General features: G+C 34.8%; 1 protein-coding gene across 1 annotated transcript in view; it reads right to left on the bottom strand.

Moving 5' to 3' along the window:
• The window catches only part of gpia (glucose-6-phosphate isomerase a), a 29,675-nt gene extending 4,428 nt beyond the window's left edge, over nt 1-25,247 (bottom strand). Inside the window, exons 1-11 of the mRNA XM_034535557.1 lie at nt 25,014-25,247; nt 24,212-24,302; nt 23,480-23,548; nt 22,920-23,039; nt 14,019-14,102; nt 13,807-13,953; nt 13,640-13,711; nt 13,187-13,231; nt 2,263-2,316; nt 1,961-2,021; nt 8-51 (exon numbers count right to left, since the gene is read on the bottom strand). Of these exons, the coding sequence (XP_034391448.1) occupies nt 8-51; nt 1,961-2,021; nt 2,263-2,316; nt 13,187-13,231; nt 13,640-13,711; nt 13,807-13,953; nt 14,019-14,102; nt 22,920-23,039; nt 23,480-23,548; nt 24,212-24,302; nt 25,014-25,132 (906 nt within the window). The 5' untranslated portion in view covers nt 25,133-25,247. The remainder of the gene's footprint in view (nt 1-7; nt 52-1,960; nt 2,022-2,262; nt 2,317-13,186; nt 13,232-13,639; nt 13,712-13,806; nt 13,954-14,018; nt 14,103-22,919; nt 23,040-23,479; nt 23,549-24,211; nt 24,303-25,013) is intronic.
• Nucleotides 25,248-27,035: the final 1,788 nt, after the last annotated feature.

Raw genomic sequence — 27,035 nt, 5'->3', positions numbered from 1 at the left:
ATCTTACCATCCAGTGAGCTCCGGACAGAAGCTGCTCAAAGCCTTCAAAGCCTGAAACACACACACACACACACACACACACACACACACGCAGGTCAAAGGTCAGAGGTTACACACAGGAACAATAATGGAATAATTAGAGAAACAATACTTAATGTGATCGAGACAATGATACCAAAACGAGATGAAAACAAAGTGAATAAATCATCAAAGTGTCTGAATGAGCATGTCACGGATTACTTATGAGCATCAAAGACATTGAAACATGAAACACGTGATGACATCATCGAGTCATGACGAAGAGTACGAGGAAGAGTTGTCACTAAAGTCTGGTAATCTGCTCTAGGATCTGCTACTGGGAACAACTTCCTGTTGTGTGTGTGTTTACAATAGACTTAAGATAAGTTGTTTTCAACCCAACAGCCAGCCTTGGGTTGGGTAAAGGTTAAAGGTCAGGGGTGACGTCACATCGTAAAGGTTAAAGGTCAGAGGTGACGTCACATCGTAAAGGTTAAAGGTCAGAGGTGACGTCACATAGTAAAGGTCACCTATAGTACATCACATAGTAAAGGTTAAAGGTCAGAGGAGACGTCACATCGTAAAGGTTAAAGGTCAGAGGTGACGTCACATCGTAAAGATTAAAGGTCAGAGGTGACGTCACATCGTAAAGGTCAGCGGTGACATCACATAGTAAAGGTTAAAGGTCACCTATAGTACATCACATCGTAAAGGTTAAAGGTCAGAGGTGACGTCACATCGTAAAGGTTAAAGGTCAGAGGTGACGTCACATAGTAAAGGTTAAAGGTCACCTATAGTACATCACATAGTAAAGGTTAAAGGTCAGAGGTGACGTCACATAGTAAAGGTTAAAGGTCAGAGGTGACGTCACATCGTAAAGGTTAAAGGTCAGAGGTGACGTCACATCGTAAAGGTCAGCGGTGACGTCACATCGTAAAGGTTAAAGGTCAGCGGTGGCATCACATAGTAAAGGTTAAAGGTCAGAGGTGACGTCACATTGTAAAGGTTAAAGGTCAGAGGTGACGTCACATCGTAAAGGTCAGCGGTGACGTCACATAGTAAAGGTTAAAGGTCAGCGGTGACATCACATAGTAAAGGTTAAAGGTCAGGGGTGACGTCACGTAGAAAAGGTTAAAGGTCAGCAGTGACGTCACATAGTAAAGGTTAAAGGTCAGAGGTGACGTCACATAGTAAAGGTAAAAGGTCAGCGGTGATGTCACATAGTAAAGGTTAAAGGTCAGCGGTGACGTCATGTCGTAAAGGTCAGCAGTGACGTCACATAGTAAAGGTTAAAGGTCAGGGTGACGGCAGCAGACTTAGTAAAGGTTAAAGGTCAGCAGTGACGTCACATAGTAAAGGTTAAAGGTCAGGGTGACGGCAGCAGACTTAGTAAAGGTTAAAGGTCAGCAGTGACGTCACATAGTAAAGGTTAAAGGTCAGCGGTGACATCACATAGTAAAGGTTAAAGGTCAGCGGTGACATCACATAGTAAAGGTTAAAGGTCAGCAGTGACGTCACATAGTAAAGGTTAAAGGTCAGGGGTGACGGCACGTAGAAAAGGTTAAAGGTCAGCAGTGACGTCACATAGTAAAGGTTAAAGGTCAGCGGTGACGTCACGTAGAAAAGGGTAAAGGTCAGCAGTGACGTCACATAGTAAAGGTTAAAGGTCAGGGTGACGGCAGCAGACTTAGTAAAGGTTAAAGGTTAGCAGTGACGTCACATAGTAAAGGTTAAAGGTCAGGGTGACGGCAGCAGACTTAGTAAAGGTTAAAGGTCAGCGGTGACGTCATGTTGTAAAGGTTAGCAGTGACATCACATAGTAAAGGTTAAAGGTCAGCGGTGACGTCATGTCGTAAAGGTTAGCAGTGACGTCACATAGTAAAGGTTAAAGGTCAGGGTGACGGCAGCAGACTTAGTAAAGGTTAAAGGTTAGCAGACGTACCTATGTGCAGAGCGATGGACAGACCGATGGCTGACCACAGAGAGTAACGACCTCCGACCCACTGAGGAGGAGCAAACATGACATCACAGTCACTCCACCAATCAGAGGGCAGAGAACAGCAGCAACCATGCAGACAGAAGGTCCGGCCCACTTCACCAGAGGGAGGTGGTGAGACCCAGACCGTGTTCATATTTCAGTGGGTTTGGTGACGTAAACCTTATATTTAAGACTACTATATTACATAATGCTGATCTTTATGAAGGCACACATCACTACCTGTCAGCCAATCAGAAACGACTTACATCCCAGAACTCAAACATGTTTGCTGTGTCAATGCCGAAATCCTTCACTTTGACCTGAAGAGGACGAAAGAAAACAAGGAAATATTATTCATATAATTCATTATTATTATCCGTCTGAAAAGAGAAACTGCTCAAATAACTTATTACAGCACGGTATTATATAGCTATAATACTGTAGTCATGATAGTACTTAATAGTATAGTAATAATAGTATAGACATGATAGTACATTATAGTATAGTCATGATAGTACATTATAGTATAGTCATGATAGTACATTATAGTATAGTCATGATAGTACATTATAGTATAGTTATGATAGTACATTATAGTATAGTCATGATAGTACATTATAGTATAGTCATGATAGTACATTATAGTATAGTCATGATAGTACATTATAGTATAGTCATGATAGTACATTATAGTATAGTCATGATAGTACATTATAGTATAGTTATGATAGTACATTATAGTATAGTCATGATAGTACAATATAGTATAGTCATGATAGTACATTATAGTATAGTCATGATAGTACATTATAGTAGTCATGATAGTACATTATAGTAGTCATGATAGTACATTATAGTATAGTCATGATAGTACATTATAGTATAGTTATGATAGTACATTATAGTATAGTCATGATAGTACATTATAGTATAGTCATGATAGTACATTATAGTATAGTTATGATAGTACATTATAGTATAGTCATGATAGTACATTATAGTAGTCATGATAGTACATTATAGTATAGTCATGATAGTACATTATAGTATAGTTATGATAGTACATTATAGTAGTCATGATAGTACATTATAGTATAGTTATGATAGTACATTATAGTAGTCATGATAGTACATTATAGTATAGTTATGATAGTACATTATAGTAGTCATGATAGTACATTATAGTAGTCATGATAGTACATTATAGTATAGTTATGATAGTACATTATAGTATAGTCATGATAGTACATTATAGTATAGTTATGATAGTACATTATAGTATAGTCATGATAGTACATTATAGTATAGTCATGATAGTACATTATAGTAGTCATGATAGTACATTATAGTATAGACATGATAGTACATTATAGTAGTCATGATAGTACATTATAGTATAGACATGATAGTACATTATAGTATAGTCATGATAGTACATTATAGTATAGTCATGATAGTACATTATAGTAGTCATGATAGTACATTATAGTATAGTCATGATAGTACATTATAGTATAGTTATGATAGTACATTATAGTAGTCATGATAGTACATTATAGTATAGTTATGATAGTACATTATAGTAGTCATGATAGTACATTATAGTAGTCATGATAGTACATTATAGTATAGTCATGATAGTACATTATAGTAGTCATGATAGTACATTATAGTATAGTCATGATAGTACATTATAGTAGTCATGATAGTACATTATAGTATGGACATGATAGTACATTATAGTAGTCATGATAGTACATTATAGTATAGTTATGATAGTACATTATAGTATAGTTATGATAGTACATTATAGTATAGTCATGATAGTACATTATAGTATAGTCATGATAGTACATTATAGTATAGTCATGATAGTACATTATAGTATAGTCATGATAGTACATTATAGTATAGTTATGATAGTACATTATAGTATAGTCATGATAGTACATTATAGTAGTCATGATAGTACATTATAGTATAGTCATGATAGTACATTATAGTATAGTTATGATAGTACATTATAGTAGTCATGATAGTACATTATAGTATAGTTATGATAGTACATTATAGTAGTCATGATAGTACATTATAGTATAGTTATGATAGTACATTATAGTAGTCATGATAGTACATTATAGTAGTCATGATAGTACATTATAGTATAGTTATGATAGTACATTATAGTATAGTCATGATAGTACATTATAGTATAGTTATGATAGTACATTATAGTAGTCATGATAGTACATTATAGTATAGTTATGATAGTACATTATAGTAGTCATGATAGTACATTATAGTATAGTTATGATAGTACATTATAGTAGTCATGATAGTACATTATAGTAGTCATGATAGTACATTATAGTATAGTTATGATAGTACATTATAGTATAGTCATGATAGTACATTATAGTAGTCATGATAGTACATTATAGTATAGTTATGATAGTACATTATAGTATAGTCATGATAGTACATTATAGTATAGTCATGATAGTACATTATAGTAGTCATGATAGTACATTATAGTATAGACATGATAGTACATTATAGTAGTCATGATAGTACATTATAGTATAGACATGATAGTACATTATAGTATAGTCATGATAGTACATTATAGTAGTCATGATAGTACATTATAGTATAGTCATGATAGTACATTATAGTATAGTTATGATAGTACATTATAGTAGTCATGATAGTACATTATAGTATAGTTATGATAGTACATTATAGTAGTCATGATAGTACATTATAGTAGTCATGATAGTACATTATAGTATAGTTATGATAGTACATTATAGTATAGTCATGATAGTACATTATAGTAGTCATGATAGTACATTATAGTAGTCATGATAGTACATTATAGTATAGTCATGATAGTACATTATAGTAGTCATGATAGTACATTATAGTATAGTTATGATAGTACATTATAGTATAGTCATGATAGTACATTATAGTAGTCATGATAGTACATTATAGTATAGTCATGATAGTACATTATAGTAGTCATGATAGTACATTATAGTATAGACATGATAGTACATTATAGTAGTCATGATAGTACATTATAGTATAGTCATGATAGTACATTATAGTATAGACATGATAGTACATTATAGTAGTCATGATAGTACATTATAGTATAGTTATGATAGTACATTATAGTATAGACATGATAGTACATTATAGTAGTCATGATAGTACATTATAGTATAGTCATGATAGTACATTATAGTAGTCATGATAGTACATTATAGTATAGTTATGATAGTACATTATAGTAGTCATGATAGTACATTATAGTATAGTCATGATAGGACATTATAGTAGTCATGATAGTACATTATAGTATAGTTATGATAGTACATTATAGTAGTCATGATAGTACATTATAGTATAGTCATGATAGTACATTATAGTAGTCATGATAGTACATTATAGTATAGTCATGATAGTACATTATAGTAGTCATGATAGTACATTATAGTATAGTTATGATAGTACATTATAGTAGTCATGATAGTACATTATAGTAGTCATGATAGTACATTATAGTATAGTCATGATAGTACATTATAGTATAGACATGATAGTACATTATAGTATAGTCATGATAGTACATTATAGTAGTCATGATAGTACATTATAGTATAGTTATGATAGTACATTATAGTATAGTCATGATAGTACATTATAGTAGTCATGATAGTACATTATAGTATAGACATGATAGTACATTATAGTAGTCATGATAGTACATTATAGTAGTCATGATAGTACATTATAGTATGGACATGATAGTACATTATAGTAGTCATGATAGTACATTATAGTATAGTCATGATAGTACATTATAGTAGTCATGATAGTACATTATAGTAGTCATGATAGTACATTATAGTAGTCATGATAGTACATTATAGTATAGTCATGATAGTACATTATAGTATAGTCATGATAGTACATTATAGTATAGTCATGATAGTACATTATAGTAGTCATGATAGTACATTATAGTATAGTTATGATAGTACATTATAGTATAGTCATGATAGTACATTATAGTAGTCATGATAGTACATTATAGTATAGTTATGATAGTACATTATAGTATAGTCATGATAGTACATTATAGTATAGTTATGATAGTACATTATAGTAGTCATGATAGTACATTATAGTATAGTCATGATAGTACATTATAGTAGTCATGATAGTACATTATAGTATAGTTATGATAGTACATTATAGTAGTCATGATAGTACATTATAGTATAGTTATGATAGTACATTATAGTATAGTCATGATAGTACATTATAGTAGTCATGATAGTACATTATAGTATAGTTATGATAGTACATTATAGTATAGTCATGATAGTACATTATAGTAGTCATGATAGTACATTATAGTATAGTTATGATAGTACATTATAGTATAGTCATGATAGTACATTATAGTATAGTTATGATAGTACATTATAGTAGTCATGATAGTACATTATAGTATAGTCATGATAGTACATTATAGTAGTCATGATAGTACATTATAGTATAGTTATGATAGTACATTATAGTATAGTCATGATAGTACATTATAGTATAGTCATGATAGTACATTATAGTAGTCATGATAGTACATTATAGTAGTCATGATAGTACATTATAGTATAGTCATGATAGTACATTATAGAAGTCATGATAGTACATTATAGTATAGTCATGATAGTACATTATAGTAGTCATGATAGTACATTATAGTATAGTTATGATAGTACATTATAGTAGTCATGATAGTACATTATAGTATAGTTATGATAGTACATTATAGTAGTCATGATAGTACATTATAGTATAGTCATGATAGTACATTATAGTAGTCATGATAGTACATTATAGTATAGTCATGATAGTACATTATAGTAGTCATGATAGTACATTACAGTATAGTTATGATAGTACATTATAGTAGTCATGATAGTACATTATAGTAGTCATGATAGTACATTATAGTATAGTCATGATAGTACATTATAGTAGTCATGATAGTACATTACAGTATAGTTATGATAGTACATTATAGTAGTCATGATAGTACATTATAGTATAGTTATGATAGTACATTATAGTATAGTCATGATAGTACATTATAGTAGTCATGATAGTACATTATAGTATAGTTATGATAGTACATTATAGTATAGTCATGATAGTACATTATAGTAGTCATGATAGTACATTATAGTATAGTTATGATAGTACATTATAGTATAGTCATGATAGTACATTATAGTATAGTTATGATAGTACATTATAGTAGTCATGATAGTACATTATAGTATAGTCATGATAGTACATTATAGTAGTCATGATAGTACATTATAGTATAGTTATGATAGTACATTATAGTATAGTCATGATAGTACATTATAGTATAGTCATGATAGTACATTATAGTAGTCATGATAGTACATTATAGTAGTCATGATAGTACATTATAGTATAGTCATGATAGTACATTATAGAAGTCATGATAGTACATTATAGTATAGTCATGATAGTACATTATAGTAGTCATGATAGTACATTATAGTATAGTTATGATAGTACATTATAGTAGTCATGATAGTACATTATAGTATAGTTATGATAGTACATTATAGTAGTCATGATAGTACATTATAGTATAGTCATGATAGTACATTATAGTAGTCATGATAGTACATTATAGTATAGTCATGATAGTACATTATAGTAGTCATGATAGTACATTACAGTATAGTTATGATAGTACATTATAGTAGTCATGATAGTACATTATAGTAGTCATGATAGTACATTATAGTATAGTCATGATAGTACATTATAGTAGTCATGATAGTACATTACAGTATAGTTATGATAGTACATTATAGTAGTCATGATAGGACATTATAGTAGTCATGATAGTACATTATAGTATAGTTATGATAGTACATTATAGTAGTCATGATAGTACATTATAGTATAGTCATGATAGTACATTATAGTATAGACATGATAGTACATTATAGTAGTCATGATAGTACATTATAGTAGTCATGATAGTACATTATAGTATAGTCATGATAGTACATTATAGTATAGTCATGATAGTACATTATAGTATAGTCATGATAGTACATTATAGTATAGTCATGATAGTACATTATAGAAGTCATGATAGTACATTATAGTATAGTCATGATAGTACATTATAGTAGTCATGATAGTACATTATAGTATAGTTATGATAGTACATTATAGTAGTCATGATAGTACATTATAGTATAGTTATGATAGTACATTATAGTAGTCATGATAGTACATTATAGTATAGTCATGATAGTACATTATAGTAGTCATGATAGTACATTATAGTATAGTCATGATAGTACATTATAGTATAGTTATGATAGTACATTATAGTATAGTCATGATAGTACATTATAGTAGTCATGATAGTACATTATAGTATAGTTATGATAGTACATTATAGTATAGTCATGATAGTACATTATAGTAGTCATGATAGTACATTATAGTATAGTTATGATAGTACATTATAGTATAGTCATGATAGTACATTATAGTAGTCATGATAGTACATTATAGTATAGTTATGATAGTACATTATAGTATAGTCATGATAGTACATTATAGTAGTCATGATAGTACATTATAGTAGTCATGATAGTACATTATAGTATAGTCATGATAGTACATTATAGTATAGTCATGATAGTACATTATAGTAGTCATGATAGTACATTATAGTATAGTTATGATAGTACATTATAGTATAGTCATGATAGTACATTATAGTAGTCATGATAGTACATTATAGTAGTCATGATAGTACATTATAGTATAGTCATGATAGTACATTATAGTAGTCATGATAGTACATTATAGTATAGTCATGATAGTACATTATAGTAGTCATGATAGTACATTATAGTAGTCATGATAGTACATTATAGTATAGTTATGATAGTACATTATAGTAGTTATGATAGTACATTATAGTATAGTTATGATAGTACATTATAGTAGTCATGATAGTACATTATAGTATAGTCATGATAGTACATTATAGTAGTCATGATAGTACATTATAGTATAGTCATGATAGTACATTATAGTAGTCATGATAGTACATTATAGTATAGTTATGATAGTACATTATAGTAGTCATGATAGTACATTATAGTATAGTCATGATTGTACATTATAGTAGTCATGATAGTACATGATAGTATAGTCATGATAGTACATTATAGTATAGTTATGATAGTACATTATAGTAGTCATGATAGTACATTATAGTATAGTCATGATAGTACATTATAGTAGTCATGATAATACATTATAGTATAGACATGATAGTACATTATAGTAGTCATGATAGTACATGATAGTATAGTCATGATAGTACATTATAGTATAGACATGATAGTACATTATAGTATAGTCATGATAGTACATTATAGTAGTCATGATAGTACATTATAGTATAGTTATGATAGTACATTATAGTATAGTCATGATAGTACATTATAGTATAGTCATGATAGTACATTATAGTAGTCATGATAGTACATTATAGTATAGTTATGATAGTACATTATAGTAGTCATGATAGTACATTATAGTAGTCATGATAGTACATTATAGTATGGACATGATAGTACATTATAGTAGTGATGATAGTACATTATAGTAGTCATGATAGTACATTATAGTATAGTCATGATAGTACATTATAGTATAGTCATGATAGTACATTATAGTAGTCATGATAGTACATTATAGTAGTCATGATAGTACATTATAGTATAGTCATGATAGTACATTATAGTATAGTTATGATAGTACATTATAGTATAGTTATGATAGTACATTATAGTATAGTCATGATAGTACATTATAGTAGTCATGATAGTACATTATAGTATAGTCATGATAGTACATTATAGTAGTCATGATAGTACATTATAGTATAGTCATGATAGTACATTATAGTATAGTCATGATAGTACATTATAGTAGTCATGATAGTACATTATAGTAGTCATGATAGTACATTATAGTATAGTCATGATAGTACATTATAGTAGTCATGATAGTACATTATAGTATAGTCATGATAGTACATTATAGTATAGTCATGATAGTACATTATAGTATAGTCATGATAGTACATTATAGTAGTCATGATAGTACATTATAGTAGTCATGATAGTACATTATAGTATGGACATGATAGTACATTATAGTAGTGATGATAGTACATTATAGTAGTCATGATAGTACATTATAGTAGTCATGATAGTACATTATAGTATAGTCATGATAGTACATTATAGTATAGTTATGATAGTACATTATAGTATAGTCATGATAGTACATTATAGTAGTCATGATAGTACATTATAGTATAGTTATGATAGTACATTATAGTATAGTTATGATAGTACATTATAGTATAGTCATGATAGTACATTATAGTAGTCATGATAGTACATTATAGTAGTCATGATAGTACATTATAGTAGTCATGATAGTACATTATTGTATAGTTATGATAGTACATTATAGTAGTCATGATAGTACATTATAGTATAGTTATGATAGTACATTATAGTATAGACATGATAGTACATTATAGTATAGTCATGATAGTACATTATAGTAGTCATGATAGTACATTATAGTATAGTCATGATAGTACATTATAGTATAGTTATGATAGTACATTATAGTATAGTCATGATAGTACATTATAGTAGTCATGATAGTACATTATAGTATAGTTATGATAGTACATTATAGTATAGTTATGATAGTACATTATAGTATAGTCATGATAGTACATTATAGTAGTCATGATAGTACATTATAGTATAGTCATGATAGTACATTATAGTAGTCATGATAGTACATTATAGTATAGTCATGATAGTACATTATAGTAGTCATGATAGTACATTATAGTATAGTCATGATAGTACATTATAGTAGTCATGATAGTACATTATAGTAGTCATGATAGTACATTATAGTATAGTCATGATAGTACATTATAGTATAGTCATGATAGTACATTATAGTATAGTTATGATAGTACATTATAGTATAGTCATGATAGTACATTATAGTAGTCATGATAGTACATTATAGTAGTCATGATAGTACATTATAGTATAGTCATGATAGTACATTATAGTAGTCATGATAGTACATTATAGTATAGTCATGATAGTACATTATAGTATAGTTATGATAGTACATTATAGTATAGACATGATAGTACATTATAGTATAGTCATGATAGTACATTATAGTATAGTTATGATAGTACATTATAGTATAGTCATGATAGTACATTATAGTAGTCATGATAGTACATTATAGTATAGTTATGATAGTACATTATAGTATAGTCATGATAGTACATTATAGTAGTCATGATAGTACATTATAGTATAGTTATGATAGTACATTATAGTATAGTCATGATAGTACATTATAGTATAGTCATGATAGTACATTATAGTAGTCATGATAGTACATTATAGTAGTCATGATAGTACATTATAGTAGTCATGATAGTACATTATAGTAGTCATGATAGTACATTATAGTATAGTCATGATAGTACATTATAGTAGTCATGATAGTACATTATAGTATAGTCATGATAGTACATTATAGTAGTCATGATAGTACATTATAGTATAGTCATGATAGTACATTATAGTAGTCATGATAGTACATTATAGTATAGTTATGATAGTACATTATAGTATAGTCATGATAGTACATTATAGTATAGTCATGATAGTACATTATAGTAGTCATGATAGTACATTATAGTATAGACATGATAGTACATTATAGTATAGTCATGATAGTACATTATAGTATAGTCATGATAGTACATTATAGTAGTCATGATAGTACATTATAGTAGTCATGATAGTACATTATAGTATAGTCATGATAGTACATTATAGTAGTCATGATAGTACATTATAGTATAGTTATGATAGTACAATATAGTATAGTCATGATAGTACATTATAGTATAGTCATGATAGTACATTATAGTATAGTCATGATAGTACATTATAGTAGTCATGATAGTACATTATAGTATAGTCATGATAGTACATTATAGTATAGTCATGATAGTACATTATAGTATAGTCATGATAGTACATTATAGTATAGTCATGATAGTACATTATAGTAGTCATGATAGTACATTATAGTATAGTTATGATAGTACAATATAGTATAGTCATGATAGTACATTATAGTATAGTCATGATAGTACAATATAGTATAGTCATGATAGTACATTATAGTATAGTCATGATAGTACATTATAGTATAGTCATGATAGTACATTATAGTATAGTCATGATAGTACATTATAGTATAGTCATGATAGTACATTATAGTAGTCATGATAGTACATTATAGTATAGTCATGATAGTACATTATAGTATAGTCATGATAGTACATTATAGTATAGTTATGATAGTACATTATAGTATAGTCATGATAGTACATTATAGTATAGTCATGATAGTACATTATAGTAGTCATGATAGTACATTATAGTATAGTCATGATAGTACATTATAGTATAGTCATGATAGTACATTATAGTAGTCATGATAGTACATTATAGTATAGTTATGATAGTACATTATAGTAGTCATGATAGTACAATATAGTATAGTCATGATAGTACATTATAGTATAGTCATGATAGTACATTATAGTAGTCATGATAGTACATTATAGTATAGTTATGATAGTACATTATAGTAGTCATGATAGTACATTATAGTAGTCATGATAGTACATTATAGTATAGTCATGATAGTATATACTATTATAGTCATGATAGTACATTATAGTATAGTCATGATAGTATATACTATTATAGTCATGATAGTACATTATAGTATAGTCATGATAGTACATTATAGTAGTCATGATAGTACATTATAGTATAGTCATGATAGTACATTATAGTATAGTCATGATAGTACATTATAGTATAGTCATGATAGTATATGATAGTATAGTTATGATAGTATATATGTATTTAATACACAGTTTAAATGGAGACTCACTGCGTTGGTTGACAGAGCCACAAAATGTTTGGCGACAGCAGATTTCTGTGGCGGATGAGAAGAGAAACATGAGGATGATGAAATGTGATGAGACACTCGTACTGCAGAGAGTTCTCATTACAGGACATTTATATACTATATATATATATATATATATATATATATATATATACTGACAACTGCATATGTTAATTTGGTTCACTGTTGTCATTCGGCCTGTTCTTTGAGCTTTTTGGGGGGAGGACGACATTTTCCTTTCCCGGTGTGAAGATGTGGAGATGGGGTTAATAAATAAATAAGCTAATAATATTTTATGGAATCAAACTATAGATTTGTTGTGTTCAGTCCTTCTCTATCTGCTCTGTCTAATTATCAGAGAACTATTAGTTTCAATAAGTGGCTCCAGGCAGATCAGCGTGGTCCAATCAGCACACAGCGAACAAATGCACTCACATCATTGGCTGTCTGGAGGAACCAGTCCCGGGCCGACTCTGCGTTGGTGATGGTCTCCTGAGTGGTGAACGTCTGAGAAAAGAACAAACCGTGTGAGAGAGATGCTAACAAGATGCTATCGTAATGTTGTGCAATATGTGTGCGTGTGGTTGTGTGTGTGTAGTAACTTTGGAGGCGATGATGAAGAGGGTTGTCTCTGCGTTGAGCTTAGCGAGGGTCTTGGCCATGTGAGTCCCGTCAATGTTGGAGACGAACCACACGTTTGGTCCTCCTGCAGAGTACGGCTTCAGAGCCTCCGTCACCATCAGAGGACCCTGAACGCAGCACAGTTAGACCAGCAATCCAAATCAAAAGAATACTTTAGTTAAAGCTCACTCACCAGGTCAGAGCCTCCGATGCCGATGTTCACAACATCCGTGATGCTTTTCCCACTGAAGCCTTTCCACTCCCCGCTACGAACTCGCTGTGGACGGCAAAAACCAGAGGTCATGACCTCTGAGTCTTAAGGGACAGTATGTAGAAGCGTAACAAAACAGTAAACAAGACTCTAGAAACAACGACACAAACAGAAGAAACTCTAGAACCAAGGACAAACAGAAGAAACTCTAGAAACAACGACACAAACAGAAGAAACTCTAGAAACAATGACACAAACAAAATAAACTCTAGAAACAACGACACAAACAGAAGAAACTCTAGAAACAACGACACAAACAGAAGAAACTCTAGAAACAACGACACAAACAGAAGAAACCCTAGAAACAATGACACAAACAGAAGAAACTCTAGAAACAACGACACAAACAGAAGAAACTCTAGAACCAACGACACAAACAAAATAAACTCTAGAAACAACGACACAAACAGAAGAAACCCTAGAAACAATGACACAAACAGAAGAAACTCTAGAAACAACGACACAAACAGAAGAAAATCTAGAACCAACGACACAAACAAAATAAACTCTAGAAACAACGACACAAACAGAAGAAATTCTAGAAACAATGACACAAACAGAAGAAACTCTAGAAACAACGACACAAACAGAAGAAAATCTAGAACCAACGACACAAACAAAATAAACTCTAGAAACAACGACACAAACAGAAGAAATTCTAGAACCAAGGACAAACAGAAGAAACTCTAGAAACAACGACACAAACAGAAGAAACTCTAGAACCAAGGACAAACAGAAGAAACCCTAGAAACAACGACACAAACAAAATAAACTCTAGAACCAACGACACAAACAGAAGAAACTCTAGAACAAACAACAAACAGAAGAAACTCTAGAACCAACAACAAACAGAAGAAACTCTAGAACCAATGACAAACAGAAGAAACTCTAGAACCAATGACAAACAGAAGAAACTCTAGAAACAACAACAAACAGAAGAAACTCTAGAACCAACGACACAAATGGAAACTCTAGAACCAACGACAAACAGAAGGAACTCTAGAACCAACGACAAACAGAAGAAACTCTAGAACCAACGACACAAACAGAAGAAACTCTAGAACCAACGACACAAATGGAAACTCTAGAAACAACGACAAACAGAAGGAACTCTAGAACCAACGACACAAACAGAAGAAACTCTAGAACCAACGACAAACAGAAGGAACTCTAGAACCAACGACAAACAGAAGAAACTCTAGAACCAATGACACAAACAGAAGAAACTCTAGAAACAACAACAAACAGAAGAAACTCTAGAACCAACGACACAAATGGAAACTCTAGAAACAACGACAAACAGAAGGAACTCTAGAACCAACGACACAAACAGAAGAAACTCTAGAACCAACGACAAACAGAAGGAACTCTAGAACCAACGAAACAAACAGAAGAAACTCTAGAAACAACAACAAACAGAAGAAACTCTAGAACCAACGACACAAATGGAAACTCTAGAAACAACGACAAACAGAAGGAACTCTAGAACCAACGACAAACAGAAGAAACTCTAGAACCAATGACACAAACAGAAGAAACTCTAGAAACAACAACAAACAGAAGAAACTCTAGAACCAACGACACAAACAGAAGAAACTCTAGAAACAACAACAAACAGAAGAAACTCTAGAACCAACGACAAACAGAAGGAACTCTAGAACCAACGACAAACAGAAGAAACTCTAGAACCAACGACAAACAGAAGAAACTCTAGAACCAACGACACAAACAGAAGAAACTCTAGAAACAACAACAAACAGAAGAAACTCTAGAACCAACGACAAACAGAAGGAACTCTAGAACCAACGACAAACAGAAGAAACTCTAGAACCAACGACAAACAGAAGAAACTCTAGAACCAACGACACAAACAGAAGAAACTCTAGAAACAACGACAAACAGAAGAAACTCTAGAACCAACGACACAAACAGAAGAAACTCTAGAACCAACGACACAAACAGAAGAAACTCTAGAAACAACAACGAACAGAAGAAACTCTAGAACAAACAACAAACAGAACAAACTCTAGAAACAACGACACAAACAGAAGAAACTATAGAACCAACAACACAAATGGAAACTCTAGAACCAACGACAAACAGAAGAAACTCTAGAACCAACGACACAAACAGAAGAAACTCTAGAACCAACGACAAACAGAAGAAACTCTAGAACCAACGACACAAACAGAAGAAACTCTAGAAACAACAACAAACAGAAGAAACTCTAGAAACAACGACAAACAGAAGAAACTCTAGAACCAACGACACAAACAGAAGAAACTCTAGAACCAACGACACAAACAGAAGAAACTCTAGAACCAACGACACAAACAGAAGAAACTCTAGAAACAACGACAAACAGAAGAAACTCTAGAACCAACGACACAAACAGAAGAAACTCTAGAACCAACGACACAAACAGAAGAAACTCTAGAAACAACAACAAACAGAAGAAACTCTAGAACCAACGACAAACAGAAGAAACTCTAGAACCAACGACACAAACAGAAGAAACTCTAGAACCAACGACACAAATGGAAACTCTAGAAACAACGACAAACAGAAGGAACTCTAGAACCAACGACAAACAGAAGAAACTCTAGAACCAACGACAAACAGAAGAAACCCTAGAACCAACGACACAAACAGAAGAAACTCTAGAACCAACGACACAAACAGAAGAAACTCTAGAACCAACGACAAACAGAAGAAACCCTAGAAACAACGACACAAACAGAAGAAACTCTAGAACCAACGACACAAACAGAAGAAACTCTAGAACCAACGACACAAATGGAAACTCTAGAACCAACGACAAACAGAAGGAAATCTAGAACCAACGACAAACAGAAGAAACTCTAGAACCAACGACACAAACAGAAGAAACTCTAGAACCAATGACAAACAGAAGAAACCCTAGAACCAACGACACAAACAGAAGAAACTCTAGAACCAACGACAAACAGAAGAAACCCTAGAACCAACGACACAAACAGAAGAAACTCTAGAACCAACGACACAAACAGAAGAAACTCTAGAAACAACAACAAACAGAAGAAACTCTAGAACCAACGACAAACAGAAGAAACTCTAGAAACAACTACGAACAGAAGAAACTCTAGAACCAACGACACAAACAGAAGAAACTCTAGAACCAACGACAAACAGAAGAAACTCTAGAACCAACGACACAAACAGAAGAAACTCTAGAACCAACGACAAACAGAAGAAACTCTAGAACCAACGACACAAACAGAAGAAACTCTAGAAACAACAACAAACAGAAGAAACTCTAGAAACAACAACAAACAGAAGAAACTCTAGAACCAACGACACAAACAGAAGAAACTCTAGAAACAACAACAAACAGAAGAAACTCTAGAACCAACGACAAACAGAAGATACTCTAGAAACAACTACGAACAGAAGAAACTCTAGAACCAACGACACAAACAGAAGAAACTCTAGAACCAACGACAAACAGAAGAAACTCTAGAAACAACGACAAACAGAAGAAACTCTAGAAACAACGACAAACAGAAGAAACTCTAGAACCAACGACACAAACAGAAGAAACTCTAGAACCAACGACACAAACAGAAGAAACTCTAGAAACAACAACAAACAGAAGAAACTCTAGAACCAACGACAAACAGAAGATACTCTAGAAACAACTACGAACAGAAGAAACTCTAGAACCAACGACAAACAGAAGAAACTCTAGAACCAACGACAAACAGAAGAAACTCTAGAAACAACGACAAACAGAAGAAACTCTAGAACCAACGACAAACAGAAGAAACTCTAGAACCAACGACACAAACAGAAGAAACTCTAGAACCAACGACAAACAGAAGAAACTCTAGAAACAACAACAAACAGAAGAAACTCTAGAACCAACGACAAACAGAAGATACTCTAGAAACAACAACAAACAGAAGAAACTCTAGAACCAACGACACAAACAGAAGAAACTCTAGAAACAACAACAAACAGAAGAAACTCTAGAACCAACGACAAACAGAAGATACTCTAGAAACAACTACGAACAGAAGAAACTCTAGAACCAACGACACAAACAGAAGAAACTCTAGAACCAACGACGAACAGAAGAAACTCTAGAAACAACGACAAACAGAAGAAACTCTAGAAACAACGACAAACAGAAGAAACTCTAGAACCAACGACACAAACAGAAGAAACTCTAGAACCAACGACACAAACAGAAGAAACTCTAGAAACAACAACAAACAGAAGAAACTCTAGAACCAACGACAAACAGAAGGAACTCTAGAACCAACGACACAAACAGAAGAAACTCTAGAACCAACGACACAAACAGAAGAAACAGAAGAAACTCTAGAACCAACAACAATTAGAAGAAACTCTAGAACCAAGGACACAAACAGAAGAAACTCTAGAACCAACGACACAAACAGAAGAAACTCTAGAACCAACGACAAACAGAAGAAACTCTAGAAACAACGACAAACAGAAGAAACTCTAGAACCAACGACAAACAGAAGAAACTCTAGAACCAACGACACAAACAGAAGAAACTCTAGAAACAACAACAAACAGAAGAAACTCTAGAACCAACGACACAAATGGAAACTCTAGAACCAACGACAAACAGAAGGAACTCTAGAACCAACGACAAACAGAAGAAACTCTAGAACCAATGACACAAACAGAAGAAACTCTAGAAACAACAACAAACAGAAGAAACTCTAGAACCAACGACACAAACAGAAGAAACTCTAGAACCAACGACACAAACAGAAGAAACTCTAGAAACAACAACAAACAGAAGAAACTCTAGAACCAACGACACAAACAGAAGAAACTCTAGAACCAACGACAAACAGAAGGAACTATAGAACCAACGACAAACAGAAGAAACTCTAGAACCAACGACACAAACAGAAGAAACTCTAGAACCAACGACAAACAGAAGAAACTCTAGAACCAACGACACAAACAGAAGAAACTCTAGAACCAACGACAAACAGAAGGAACTCTAGAAACAATGACACAAACAGAAGAAACTCTAGAAACAACAACAAACAGAAGAAACTCTAGAACCAACGACACAAATGGAAACTCTAGAAACAACGACAAACAGAAGGAACTCTAGAACCAACGACAAACAGAAGAAACTCTAGAACCAACGACACAAACAGAAGAAACTCTAGAAACAACAACAAACAGAAGAAACTCTAGAACCAACAACACAAATGGAAACTCTAGAAACAACGACAAACAGAAGGAACTCTAGAACCAACGACAAACAGAAGAAACTCTAGAACCAACGACACAAACAGAAGAAACTCTAGAACCAACGACACAAACAGAAGAAACTCTAGAACCAACGACAAACAGAAGAAACTCTAGAACCAACGACAAACAGAAGAAACCCTAGAACCAACGACACAAACAGAAGAAACCCTAGAACCAACGACACAAACAGAAGAAACTCTAGAACCAACGACAAACAGAAGAAACTCTAGAACCAACGACACAAACAGAAGAAACTCTAGAACCAACGACACAAATGGAAACTCTAGAAACAACGACAAACAGAAGGAACTCTAGAACCAACGACAAACAGAAGAAACTCTAGAACCAACGACAAACAGAAGAAACTCTAGAACCAACAACACAAACAGAAGAAACTCTAGAACCAATGACAAACAGAAGAAACTCTAGAACCAACGACAAACAGAAGAAACCCTAGAACCAACGACAAACAGAAGAAACTCTAGAACCAACGACACAAACAGAAGAAACTCTAGAACCAATGACAAACAGAAGAAACTCTAGAACCAACGACAAACAGAAGAAACCCTAGAACCAACGACACAAACAGAAGAAACTCTAGAACCAACGACACAAACAGAAGAAACTCTAGAACCAACGACAAACAGAAGAAACCCTAGAAACAACGACACAAACAGAAGAAACTCTAGAACCAACGACACAAACAGAAGAAACTCTAGAACCAACGACAAACAGAAGAAACTCTAGAACCAACGACACAAACAGAAGAAACTCTAGAACCAATGACACAAACAGAAGAAACTCTAGAAACAACAACAAACAGAAGAAACTCTAGAAACAACGACAAACAGAAGAAACTCTAGAACCAACGACACAAACAGAAGAAACTCTAGAAACAACAACAAACAGAAGAAACTCTAGAAACAACGACAAACAGAAGAAACTCTAGAAACAACGACAAACAGAAGAAACTCTAGAACCAACGACACAAACAGAAGAAACTCTAGAACCAACGACACAAACAGAAGAAACTCTAGAACCAACAACACAACTGGAAACTCTAGAACCAACGACAAACAGAAGAAACTCTAGAACCAACGACACAAACAGAAGAAACTCTAGAACCAACGACACAAACAGAAGAAACTCTAGAAACAACAACAAACAGAAGAAACTCTAGAAACAACGACAAACAGAAGAAACTCTAGAACCAACGACACAAACAGAAGAAACTCTAGAACCAACGACACAAACAGAAGAAACTCTAGAACCAACGACACAAACAGAAGAAACTCTAGAAACAACGACAAACAGAAGAAACTCTAGAAACAACGACAAACAGAAGAAACTCTAGAAACAACGACAAACAGAAGAAACTCTAGAACCAACGACACAAACAGAAGAAACTCTAGAAACAACAACAAACAGAAGAAACTCTAGAACAAACAACAAACAGAACAAACTCTAGAAACAACGACACAAACAGAAGAAACTATAGAACCAACAACACAAATGGAAACTCTAGAACCAACGACAAACAGAAGAAACTCTAGAACCAACGACACAAACAGAAGAAACTCTAGAACCAACGACAAACAGAAGAAACTCTAGAACCAACGACACAAACAGAAGAAACTCTAGAACCAACGACAAACAGAAGAAACTCTAGAACCAACGACACAAACAGAAGAAACTCTAGAACCAACGACACAAACAGAAGAAACTCTAGAACCAACGACACAAACAGAAGAAACTCTAGAACCAATGACACAAACAGAAGAAACTCTAGAAACAACAACAAACAGAAGAAACTCTAGAACCAACGACAAACAGAAGAAACTCTAGAACCAACGACACAAACAGAAGAAACTCTAGAACCAACGACACAAACAGAAGAAACTCTAGAACCAACGACAAACAGAAGAAACTCTAGAACCAACGACAAACAGAAGAAACTCTAGAACCAACGACACAAACAGAAGAAACTCTAGAACCAACGACAAACAGAAGAAACTCTAGAACCAACGACACAAACAGAAGAAACTCTAGAACCAACGACAAACAGAAGAAACTCTAGAACCAACGACAAACAGAAGAAACTCTAGAACCAACGACACAAACAGAAGAAACTCTAGAAACAACAACAAACAGAAGAAACTCTAGAAACAACGACAAACAGAAGAAACTCTAGAACCAACGACACAAACAGAAGAAACTCTAGAAACAACAACAAACAGAAGAAACTCTAGAAACAACGACAAACAGAAGAAACTCTAGAAACAACGACAAACAGAAGAAACTCTAGAACCAACGACAAACAGAAGAAACTCTAGAAACAACGACAAACAGAAGAAACTCTAGAAACAACGACAAACAGAAGAAACTATAGAACCAACAACACAAATGGAAACTCTAGAACCAACGACAAACAGAAGAAACTCTAGAACCAACGACACAAACAGAAGAAACTCTAGAAACAACAACAAACAGAAGAAACTCTAGAAACAACGACAAACAGAAGAAACTCTAGAACCAACGACACAAACAGAAGAAACTCTAGAACCAACGACACAAACAGAAGAAACTCTAGAACCAACGACACAAACAGAAGAAACTCTAGAACCAACGACACAAACAGAAGAAACTCTAGAAACAACGACAAACAGAAGAAACTCTAGAAACAACGACAAACAGAAGAAACTCTAGAAACAACGACAAACAGAAGAAACTCTAGAACCAACGACACAAACAGAAGAAACTCTAGAAACAACAACAAACAGAAGAAACTCTAGAACAAACAACAAACAGAACAAACTCTAGAAACAACGACACAAACAGAAGAAACTATAGAACCAACAACACAAATGGAAACTCTAGAACCAACGACAAACAGAAGAAACTCTAGAACCAACGACACAAACAGAAGAAACTCTAGAACCAACGACAAACAGAAGAAACTCTAGAACCAACGACACAAACAGAAGAAACTCTAGAACCAACGACAAACAGAAGAAACTCTAGAACCAACGACACAAACAGAAGAAACTCTAGAACCAACGACACAAACAGAAGAAACTCTAGAACCAACGACACAAACAGAAGAAACTCTAGAACCAATGACACAAACAGAAGAAACTCTAGAAACAACAACAAACAGAAGAAACTCTAGAACCAACGACAAACAGAAGAAACTCTAGAACCAACGACACAAACAGAAGAAACTCTAGAACCAACGACACAAACAGAAGAAACTCTAGAACCAACGACAAACAGAAGAAACTCTAGAACCAACGACAAACAGAAGAAACTCTAGAACCAACGACACAAACAGAAGAAACTCTAGAACCAACGACAAACAGAAGAAACTCTAGAACCAACGACACAAACAGAAGAAACTCTAGAACCAACGACACAAACAGAAGAAACTCTAGAACCAACGACAAACAGAAGAAACTCTAGAACCAACGACACAAACAGAAGAAACTCTAGAACCAACGACAAACAGAAGAAACTCTAGAACCAACGACACAGCCTACGTACGTGACAGAAGGCCTTCATCTTGTCCAGAACGCGGTTCACCTCCGGCATCACGTCCTCACCGTCCACTTGGATTGGCGCGTTGGAGCGGTTCCGCAGAGCGACGTGCAGCACAGCGCGGCCCTGCAGCAGTCGGTGGTGAAACAAGTACCTTAATGAGAACCTTGATGAGAACATCAATGGAGAACTAATCAATGTGTGAGGCTGAGGAGTGTCTGCAGGGTCATGAACCAAAGTGACCTGATGACGGTTCAGAGATAATAAAGAGATGATCCTGAACAAGAACCACATTTCATAACAATCATGACCAACAACGTGAATCAGGAACTAAATCATAAAACATTTGATAAAAGATTAAACCATAAACATGATGCTTCATAAACAGGTTCTCACTCAACTACACAAAGGGCAGTCACTGAGGACGCTGTTACGCAACCCCATTGCATCAAGACCAGTGTGTGTGTGTGTGTGTGTGTGTGTGTGTGTGTGTTTTCTCCACATGTGTTTTGTATTGTTTACAGACTGAATGTGTTGAAAGAGAGTGCTGGTGATGCGTTCAGGACCTCGGTGAAGTTGAGTTTCTCTCCGGAGAACATCTCGTCTCTGGCCTCCTCCACTCCCCTCGACTTGGCCTGTGAACATCACAAACACACAATTAATCACACACACACACACACACACACTATCAACACAGACACACACAGTCACATACACACACTATACACACACTATACACAGTCACACACACTATACACAGTCACACACACACTATACACACAGTCACACACACTCTACACAGTCACACACACACTATACACACAGTCACACACACTATACACAGTCACACACACACTATACACAGTCACACACACACTATACACACACAGACACACATAGACAAGTGTGTGTGTGATATAGTATACACACAGTCACACACACTATACACAGTCACACACACACTATACACAGTCACACACACACTATACACACACAGACACACATAGACAAGTGTGTGTGTGATATAGTATACACACAGTCACACACACTTCCTCTCTGGGTCATGTGACCACATTCCCTAACGGACAAAGTGATGTTGCTGCAGATAAAAACTCTCTTTCAAAATAAAGTGTTGAAACTTCCTGTTGGAGCAAGAAGACCAGTTCTAACTGGTTTCAACATTCAGGATGGAAAACCAAAGCTGGAGAGCAGGTGTGTGAAATATGATGATGACCAGGTGTGTGAAATATGATGATGACCAGGTGTGTGAAATATGATGATGACCAGGTGTGTGTTACCAAGGCGAGCAGCATGGACATCACTTCCTGGTTGATGAGATTCTTGGAGTAGTCCAGCAGGATTTCTCCATCGTCTGTCTCCAGAGTGGTGCTGTTAGACACACGCACACGCACACGACACGACACGCACACGCACACGCAGATCAGCTGACCATGCTGCAGCACTTCCCGGGTACATCCGGGACCTCCAGCTCCTCCACGATAAACATGAATGGAGTTTGTTGCAGAACCGCTGAGTGAGTCCATCATCGGACACATACACACCGGCGGTTATGACGGTGACCTCTCTCACTTCCGGTGACCTGGTTCATCGTTTATCACATTAAACACAAACCAATAGTTGTCGTGACGTCACCACGCGTTTATTAGACACCCGGAAGTTAAGACAGAGAGACATCAGGCTAATAGCATGGCAGCTAACACGAGCTAGCCGTCCTCTCGAGGCCCGTCGGCTTGTCTGGCCGCTCAGGACACACAGCTGACCGGTGCTACCGGACAGGTGGGGACGGGTTCGTACCGGAAGCTAAAGCGGAACACTTCCGGTATGAAACGTTGACCTTGTAACTCAAACTGAGCCGTTTATGAGGAAACACACCAGACTCGATTTAACGTTCGGCTCAGTGAGGACAAGTCTGTCAGCACCACGCCCACCGCCGCCATCATCACCATCACCTCCACCACCACCACCACCACCACCACCTCCACCCAGCCTCCACCACCACCACCACCACCACCACCACCACCACCTCCACCACCACCTCCATCCAGCCTCCACCACCTCCCAGCCTCCTGTCTGTCCCACCTGAACGCGTTGAAGCGACCCGGGTCGGACTCGAACAGGTCCCTCATGTTGAGGCTCCCCCGGTTCGCTTTGAACCACTGATCCAGCTTCTTGTAGTTCGGGTCGCTGGTGAGCGTCATGCTGCTGGTTCTGCTGGTTCTGCTGGTTCTACTGGTTCTACTGGCAAACCGCGGACCTCAGAGGTGGTGGACTGGTGTCCGTGTGGTGAGGAGGAGACGTGCAGCTCCACACTGACAGGACGGAGGGCGGGGTTAGACCCGTCTGGACCAATGAGGCATGGCCCCATCCATGCCTCATTGGTTGATCTCCGCCCAGTATGGAAGGAGATCAGTGCCACTAACACTGACCTGTGTCTGTTATGTAAAGATATAATCATAAGGCTGTATGTGAGTATGGAAGGAGATCAGTGCCACTAACACTGACCTGTGTCTGTTATGTAAAGATATAATCATAAGGCTGTATGTGAGTATGGAAGGAGATCAGTGCCACTAACACTGACCTGTGTCTGTTATGTAAAGATACAAACATAAGGCTGTATGTGAGTATATAGCTTAGTGCCACTTACATACTCTCAATTATTAAAACATTTTAGTGCAATCATTTAATTTATTTTAGTGCCATAACATTTATTCTAGAATGTGTGTGCGGGAGGGTGCAGCTAGCTTAGTATTAAATCTGGAAACAGGAGGAAACAGCAAATTTAGCATAACGACTGGAAACAGCTAGCTTAGCATAACAACTGGAAACAGCTATCTTAGTATAAAGACTGGAAACAGCTAGCTTACCCATCTCTGATTGGGAACCACTTCTGTATTTCATCGTTTCCCAAAACAAAATAAAACCACTGAAGAGTTCTGTCCTGTGATTGGACGCCTGGAAGCCACATGACATAATATAACATCTGGACTAATGTGTAATGACATCTGGACTAAAGTGTAATAACATCTGGACTAAGGTGTGATGACATCTGGACTAACGTGTGATAACATCTGGACTAACGTGTAATAACATCTGGATTAATGTGTGATGACATCTGGACTAACGTGTAATAACATCTGGACTAATGTGTAATAACATCTGGACTAAGGTGTGATGACATCTGGACTAACGTGTAATAACATCTGGACTAATGTGTAATAACATCTGGACTAAGGTGTGATGACATCTGGACTAACGTGTAATAACATCTGGACTAACGTGTGATGACATCTGGACTAACGTGTAATAACATCTGGACTAAGGTGTGATGACATCTGGACTAACGTGTGATAACATCTGGACTAACGTGTAATAACATCTGGATTAACGTGTGATGACATCTGGACTAACGTGTAATAACATCTGGACTAATGTGTAATAACATCTGGACTAAGGTGTGATGACATCTGGATTAATGTGTGATGACATCTGGACTAACGTGTAATAACATCTGGACTAATGTGTAATAACATCTGGACTAAGGTGTGATGACATCTGGACTAACGTGTAATAACATCTGGACTAATGTGTAATAACATCTGGACTAAGGTGTGATGACATCTGGACTAACGTGTAATAACATCTGGACTAACGTGTAATGACATCTGGACTAACGTGTGATGACATCTGGACTAACGTGTAATAACATCTGGACTAACGTGTGATGACATCTGGACTAACGTGTAATAACATCTGGACTAAGGTGTGATAACATCTGGACTAAGGTGATGACATCTGGACTAACGTGTGATGACATCTGGACTAACGTGTAATAACATCTGGACTAAGGTGTGATGACATCTGGACTAACGTGTGATGACATCTGGACTAACGTGTAATAACATCTGGACTAATGTGTGATGACATCTGGACTAACGTGTAATAACATCTGGACTAAGGTGTGATGACATCTGGACTAACGTGTAATAACATCTGGACTAACGTGTGATGACATCTGGACTAACGTGTAATAACATCTGGACTAACGTGTAATAACATCTGGACTAAGGTGTGATAACATCTGGACTAAGGTGATGACATCTG

The sequence above is a fragment of the Cyclopterus lumpus genome, chromosome 6, assembly GCF_009769545.1.
Source record: "Cyclopterus lumpus isolate fCycLum1 chromosome 6, fCycLum1.pri, whole genome shotgun sequence".
In the NCBI taxonomy this organism is placed as follows: domain Eukaryota; kingdom Metazoa; phylum Chordata; class Actinopteri; order Perciformes; family Cyclopteridae; genus Cyclopterus; species Cyclopterus lumpus.
The sequence above is the reverse complement of the archived record's forward strand: the minus strand, read 5'-3'. Positions and strand labels throughout refer to the sequence as shown.